General features: G+C 39.5%; 2 protein-coding genes across 2 annotated transcripts in view; one reads left to right on the top strand and one right to left on the bottom strand.

Annotated features, from left to right (window-relative positions):
- CUNH14orf159 (chromosome unknown C14orf159 homolog) overlaps window positions 1–544 on the top strand; it is a 65,815-nt gene extending 65,271 nt beyond the window's left edge. The window contains exon 14 of the mRNA XM_019518657.1: window positions 95–544. The gene's annotated coding sequence lies outside the window, so the exon portion shown is untranslated. The remainder of the gene's footprint in view (window positions 1–94) is intronic.
- Window positions 545–3,880: 3,336 nt separating this feature from the next.
- Window positions 3,881–7,736, bottom strand: part of GPR68 (G protein-coupled receptor 68) — a 14,377-nt gene continuing 10,521 nt past the window's right edge. Inside the window, exon 2 of the mRNA XM_019518658.1 lies at window positions 3,881–6,636. Within this exon, the coding sequence (XP_019374203.1) occupies window positions 5,415–6,506 (1,092 nt within the window). The 5' untranslated portion in view covers window positions 6,507–6,636 and the 3' untranslated portion in view covers window positions 3,881–5,414. The remainder of the gene's footprint in view (window positions 6,637–7,736) is intronic.

The following is a 7,736-nucleotide window of genomic DNA, read 5'->3' as shown; positions in this document are numbered from 1 at the left end:
TCAAAAGAAAGCTGCGGAAGGGGGGCAGGGAATATGAGGGACACTTTCCAGGGAGAATACATATTAATCTCACTGAATTTTCAGCCTTCATACGAGTTACTGTTAGATTATCCCCCCAACACACACACCTGCTAATAAGGTACTGCTAAAGTTGGGAACAGGCAAAATAGATGGTCCTAGAAACCCTTCACTAGCACCTGTGCACCTCCTACTCTTTAATTATTATCCATACAGCATGTGAAACTGCATCTCCATCTGGAAAATGAAAAATAGAAACAAAGAGCGACTAAAATGATTTGGCCCAGCTCACACAGGAAGTCTGTGGTAAAGATAAGAATTAAATAAAGATCTAAGTTCTTGATTGTGAATCCAGTCCAGTGCCTTCATCACAAAACTTTTTTGTCATGGTGTTAATTTTATAATACTATTTGAATTGTAATGAAACACAAGTACACACTGTGGTATTATATAACATAATGGGTGATCCATTTTTTATGTACAAATTGAAAGTCACCTTGCATTAAAAATAGAAGTGTTATCATGATTGCTGTTCCTGTTGTACTAAACCTCATAACTGCAGCTGGAAGTAACACTTGTAGCAAATTGGATTTTAAAATACTATGATGGTAGAGAAAGCAACTGCAGTGACAGGATGGGTGTAAAACAGAAAAAAGGTAGTCTATAGCAGTGAAAGCCCAAAATATAACATACCTACACTTTTCCTGCAGCCCCTCTAATGGTGTGCTGCTTTGGTTGTAGCTAGTTAATGGGGAGGAGGAGAAAGCTTACCTAGAGCTAGTGTAATAAGTATAGCATTGCACGACTTCCAGGAAAGGCTAGGACATAAATGTAAAGCACTTACTGTGAAGAAAACAAATATATAATGCTAGTTCCTCTTAGGTGCTCTTCAGGCCTAGGTGAAAACCGGTGATGGAAAGGTAACTTAAATATCAAGAAAACTCACTTTTCACTGAGGTCTATTAGATTATGGAACAGTCAGCTGAGAACAGAGGAGAAAGTCCAGTGACTTGGGTCTCTTACAGCCATTAATTTTATCTTGGGACAGTTGCTGCTCTCCCAGGAGAAACCATGAGTATACAGAAGTTCAGGCTTTTTCTCTCAGAGTAAAATGACCACTCCAGAAGAAATATAACCTGGGTACAACCAGGGTTAAAGCACTTCCAGGAGAGTTTCTCCTGGGAAAGCAACTGTCTACATGCTGACAACACAGATTGACCATGGGCAGTCTGGGTTACCCAATTAGGGCTGCCTTATGCACTACTACCATCTGTTGCCAGGTGGATTAAGGGAGCCTGCAGAGCACACTGAGATGTGTGCACAGCCCCCCAGCCCTTACACACCTTGCTGCACAGTGCCATTACTGCAAGCTGTCTACTCTTCAGGGCCTCACCATTTGAATGTCTGTACACATGGTTCTGGGTAAGTTTTTCTACCATGAGAAGAAACCTGAGAGAATTCTCCCAGATTATTTGAATGTCTGTACACAGCTTTGACCATTTAAAATTTGCTGGCTTTATAACCCCAAAAGATATGTCAGATCTGAGCTTCTGTTAGACACCAGGCTCAGTGATTGAATGAAAATAATAGTCTGTACAGTACCTTGCATACACTAAAAGCTGTTGCCAGCATAGCATTAATATTACAATGCCTTAAACATAACATCAGTTATTCCCTCATAATGGGATAAGAGTAATAATTCTGATTAGCCTATTCTTGTTCCAGCAGGCTGGGCAGCAGCACTGTGAAGTTTCTGCAGTGAAAGACATCTTGCATTCACTTCCCCTTTGAGCAGGCAGCTTTTGTTACCATTGTTAAAAGGATCATATGACTTCTGGTAACTGAGGAAAGTCAGCTATATTTTCCTTGACAGTGGTACCTGTACTTCAAACATTAATTTCCTGAGCTGAGTGAAATACATTGCTATTAAAGGCAGAGTGTAAACGTGCTTTAGGTTGGAATCTTTGAAGTCTAAAAAAAAAAGTGCTCACTGACAACCACCACAGAGCTTTCAAGGCTCTTTGTATTTATTGCAAGGCTCGATTCTATGATTTGGGATTAAGTTTATGTTATTTAAAATTGTAAACATCCTTGTGATGAAGAATTTTGGAATAAAACCATCTTTACAGTTTAATGATTAGAAAGGGTTTTTTATTATTTAATAAAAAAGGACAATGTCAATTTACTTTTGGACCACAGTATAAAGAGTAAGAAAATGGTTTCACATGAAATACTGTAGTCTTGCCTTGTGCACTATTTGCATGTGTGGCATGTTAAAGCTGAGCAGCACAGCCCTGTGGCAGGTTGCAGTGCTCTGCTTCCCAGGTGTGAGGAATGGGTCCCTTCCCCACTCGCTCCAGCCTTCTCAGTTGCCGGCCCATCTGCACTTTTTCTATCCATACTTTGGAGTCTAGGAGCAAGATCCCAAGCTTCACATGTGCTAGCAAGTTGAAAGGGCACTGCAGGAAGCACAGCATCAGTGACTGCTTAATGTGTTCATGTGAAGCAGACAGAGAGAGGGTGCCAGCAGATGTTAAATTAATGGTGTGATTAAATCTATTCCTGATCCCCAAAACTGTGTGTCCTGCCCTGCATATGTGGCATAGCAGGACACCCAATTGTTAGGATCCAGGATTAGATCTCACTGTGCCATTAAATTTAACACCTACCAGTGCTCTCTGTCTGTCTGTCTTGCATTGAGACAAGCTGTTGATTACCACTTACAACATGCAGTATATTTTCAAAAACTAGCTTTTGCCAAGAAAGATCGGGTTAGTAAGTCTCTGTGATTTTATTACTTCTAATTATAGGATATGACAGCCAGATTTGACTGGGAAATATCACATATCACACAATATTATTTTTCTCTAAAAATTCCCCCCAAATTCCCATCTCTTACTCACTGATGAGTCCCTGGTTTTAACCTAGTGGTGAGGGACAGCATTTCCCTGGCAGCAGTTTGTAGCTTCAGGTGACGTTTAGGGTAACAGGCTGTTATAGGGGAAACTTGTGGTGATATAACTCCATAGCATTATGGGTATAGTTGTACAGGCTTAACATTTCAGCTGTCCTGCAGGGTAAATTTTATTGAACAAATGCTGAAATCGTGTTTCCAAAACCCTAACCCTTTTTCTTCTGGCAGTAGCAGTGAGCATGTGAGGTTCCAAGGATCAAATTCTGGACTCTGTTACGCAGATTATTATCTGATGCTATGCTAGGATAGCTGAGCATAATTTGGCCCCAGAAATATATCAGCTCAAATAAGCAGACAACAGTTGTATGTAATATGTCATACTGTGAATTCCTGTCTCATATTTTAAGCACCATGGACGCTTAAAAGGAAGCCAAACATAAATAAAGCAACAAATGTATCCTTAGGACAAAGCATGTGTGTGACTTCACTTATACAAAAAGTTTGAGTGGTAGAAGAAGGCTCTGTTTCTAACAACATACTCGTTTTGCTTATTGGAATTTGAAACCAGTGGTCTTGTGACCTAGGCAGAATAGAATTGTGGAAGGATTACAATAATGTTGAAGAACACTACAAATTAGAAGAAAAATGCATCTTTGCGGAAATCAATCCAGCCTGGTGAGAGCTCTAAACATAAAGAAATGTTAAAGAATTAAACAAACTGAGTGTTAACCTAAGCAAATCTAATCCTCTCCTGGGAGTGGGGTATGATTCCTGTATGCAAAAGGAGAGAAGAGAACCATCTGTACTCTTCTAAATGGAGTGTGTGGTCTAAAGCCAAAAGATAGTTATTCCAAGTCCAGAGTGCATGAATATGAGAGGAATGTATAATAAAGACATTATTGCAAATATATTCTTGAAAGTATAATAAATAATAAATAATTTAACATTCCATATATAATTTATTATGAACTGATAAAAACCATGGCTCTGTATAAGTCACAGTGCTTGACATTATAAGAAGCATACATTTGGCAAAGGCAGACAACATTCACCAGACAGAAGATGCAAAAGGTCTCTGAGAGTCTTTTATATAAAACAGATATTTACAGTGCAGTGAGTTACTGTGAATTGCAGAAGTGTCGCTGTGTTTTATGGAAAGATCTGAACGTAGAGAAGGTAAGTACCTGGAGCAAGAGGATACAAGAATCCAGGTTGTTGGGTTTAAAATTAAAGAAAATGTATAATGCAAAAGATGAGATGAAGTAAAAGCAAGACAGGATTCATTGGTAGAGCAAAGAAGAGTAAGAAACAGAAGATATGGGGAAGGAAGAAATGTGCAGAGCATATGACTCAGTTGTTGCATTGCCAGTGGCATCAGTCCCTATTTTTTCTGTTCTTTCTATGTAAGCTAGAAAATATAATACATTTCTTTCTCTACAATATATCTGGGTACTCCATTCTCCGAGAAGTGGTTCCTTTTATAATAAATCATTAAACCATAAAATGAAAAAGTCTGTAGAGTAGAGTGATGCAGCATTTAAACATATCCTATACATCAGGCTCTCCTACATGGTATTACTTGTTAAGTTTTTTTCTGTACAAGATAAAGAAACTTGGATAAACATAACAATCCAAACGTTATGAAAGGTTAGCAGAGTTTGGATTTAAATCAGCGTATCTTCAAATACCATAACCTGAGGCAGTGATATGCAATGACAACAATGCAAGTACCTCCAAGCTAGTATTCCTTTTGAAGTCCATAGGATGAATTCATTACCTGCAAAGTACTGTATCCAGTTCCTTCTGAATGGGAACTCTTCATTTGACTTCAAAGGGCACTGGACCAAGACCCAGAATTAACCTATGACATTAATTTAACTATTAGTTATCCAGAAACCCTTGCAATTCTTACATCACGTGATCTTGCTTCTTTGCTTTTTTTCTATTTGGTTGGGTCTCTGTATTCATTGCTTGCTGGCTGTTGTTACATGACTTCAGAATGAGATGACTGGGTCAGTTACAAGCATCACATAGACATGTACACATACAATTTTCCTCCTGAAAACGCTCATGAATTCACTTAAGTTGTTCCACCTTACACCTCAAAAAGGTGATGATAGGGTTTGACAACCTTATCCTAACATCACTACATGGACAGACATCAAGCAGTTGATGACCATTATGGCCAATTCACACATCATTCAGACCAGTCACTGGAGCAGCAACTTACCCAAAATTAATACTCCTGTGAGTCAGAAATACATGTAACAGTTCAACTAAACTGACCTGGTTTATATTTTCCCTGTGCCAGGTAAAGGTCCAGATTCCTCAAGGGAGCTCAGCTCTGTATACTATAGTGCTGAGCTTTTAAGTCTCTGGAAAGTAAATTAGTTACAATAAATTTATAAACCAAAGATTAGTGCACAGACTCAGTCATACTTGAAAACTTTATATTTGTTTCCCTTTCCTGTTGGTGCTACAGTCAGTTTGTGCTGGTAATGGAAGACTCTTTCATTTTTTTAACAACATGTACATTATTTAATAATTCTGGCTCTTGCTCAGCATGTGCCCCACTACTTTTCCTGAAATTTTCTGGAGTATTCAGCTGGTATGATTCTTTAGTTTCAGTCCTTAAACACTTCAGGCATGCTGAACAGGAGTCTCGCATTTTGACAAAGTCCTGATGGGTGTTTTCACTGGAAAAACAGTACAACACTGGATCAGCAACACAGTTAAAAGTAGTCAGCAAGAGAGAAATATGGTAAATATTGAAGATCTTCTCAGCAAATGTGCAGTTGTTCTCAAATACACTGCGAACCACCAAGAGGATGTGGTATGGTCCAAAGCAAGCCAAGAAAATGGCAACTGTACTTGAAACAAGCCGTTTGATTTGGATTTTTTTCTTCTTTTGAGTGCCATGGCTCTTGTGAACCACTTGTAAAATGCCACAGTAAGAAAAAACCAGAAGAAAGAAGGGGAAAAAAAACCCAGCAAAGAAGCGGTAGAAATTGAGATTATGCTCCCAGCTCTTGATGGGATAATGTTCAAAGCATACAGCATGACTTTCGGCATCCTTACTAACTTCACCATGCTTAAAGACAAACCAACTTGTCAGAATTTCTTTGGACCAGATAACAACGCTCACTACAGCAGCAGCCTTCATTGTCCGAAACTGATGAAAGCGGAAAGGGTGCACTACTGCTAGATAGCGGTCAATGGAGATGCAGCAGAGGAAGCCCACGCTGATATAGATATTCTCATACAGGAGGATTCCACAGATTTTGCACAACAGTTCATTGTATGGCCAGTTGTCCTGCTGTAAAACATACTGGAGCCAAAAGGGCAAAGAAAAGATGTAGAACAGGTCTGCCACAGTTAAATTGCACAAATAGATGCCCAGTTCATTTTTAGCCTTAATCTGCAGGTACCCGTAGTATAGTGAGAGGCAGTTAGCTGGGAGACCTAGTACAAAGACAAGGATGTATATGACAGGAGATAACGTCTGGTGTATACCATGGTTAATGGTACAGTTTATTGAATTATTCCCAGATGCATTCTCTGTGAAATTCTCCATCTTCTAACAATGACCAGATCATTCATGAGGATCCCAAGTGGGTAGCTGTAGATTTTAATTTCACACATAACTCATTCCTTCCACACAGCCTTCATGCTGAAGTGTCTGTTGGCCTTAGGATGCTAACAACCTGAAAGCAAAACAGATGAAAATTCTTATAAGGAATACCACTGGAAAATATGGTCTATTTTAGTAAGGTAGTCCCCAGATTTCTTATGTTCTTTAGTGCAAGTTAAACCTACCTGAGAAGTCTTGTGATGTAGGAATTGTAAATGTGTGAATTAATACTTTACACTTCTATAGAATTTTCTGTAAAAGGATCTCAAAGCCCCTTACAAACATTAGCCAATGTAACTTTTCACTCTTCTATCAGGTGAGGAAATAACACCTCCATTTAAAAAATGAGGCACAGAGACATTTATGTTGACCACTCAGGATTGTAGGAGTTCTCCAGCAGAGGAACAGAGGCTTTTTATACTGCTCTCAGGTCAGTGCAGCACATACAAAAATAGAGTACTTTAAAGAAAATACGGATTTCATTCCCTAAACTGTATATTTATATATTCCTAATACATTTATTTACATAGACATATTGGAGAATTAACATCACACACACACACAAGCTCAAAAGGGGAAGCATGGAAAACATTTAAATTTGCAAGCAACATCTCTTGCACAAGTACAGCTCCAAAGCTGCCTTTCTCTATTGAGAAAGAAGAATTCCATAAAAATCATGCATCAATTGTCTCTGCCCTGCCAGACAGTCCATTACAAATTTCCTTAACTACAAAAGGACCCTAAAAATGCCTGTATCAGAGAAGTCAACCTGTCGCTCCAGAGTTGGTGTCATCAGGTGGGTTCTCTTACAGGTTGGCTGATCTCCTATGCAGGACTTTAAACTAGATTCACTGGGGGACGGGGATGCAGACGACAGTGAGAACCTAGGATCAATAAACCACGAACCATGCACTGGAACAGCCCACTTAGCCCACTAAGGAGGATAGTTGGAGAAGCGCTGAAGTCTCAGAGGGGAGGGGAGCCGGGTGTCCAAAGGGAGTGGTCAATCCTTAAGGAGATGATCCTCCAAGCCCAGAGGAAGGTAATCCCCAGGAAGGTCAAAGGGGGCAGGAGAGCATATAAGCCTCACTAAAAACATCCGGGAATGTCTCCTTGCCAAAAAGGAGGCTTACTCCCAATGGAAAGGAGGGGTCATCACTAAGGAGGACTATT

This window comes from Gavialis gangeticus, unplaced genomic scaffold, assembly GCF_001723915.1.
Source record: "Gavialis gangeticus isolate Ggan-Ray unplaced genomic scaffold, GavGan_comp1, whole genome shotgun sequence".
In the NCBI taxonomy this organism is placed as follows: domain Eukaryota; kingdom Metazoa; phylum Chordata; order Crocodylia; family Gavialidae; genus Gavialis; species Gavialis gangeticus.
The sequence above is the reverse complement of the archived record's forward strand: the minus strand, read 5'-3'. Positions and strand labels throughout refer to the sequence as shown.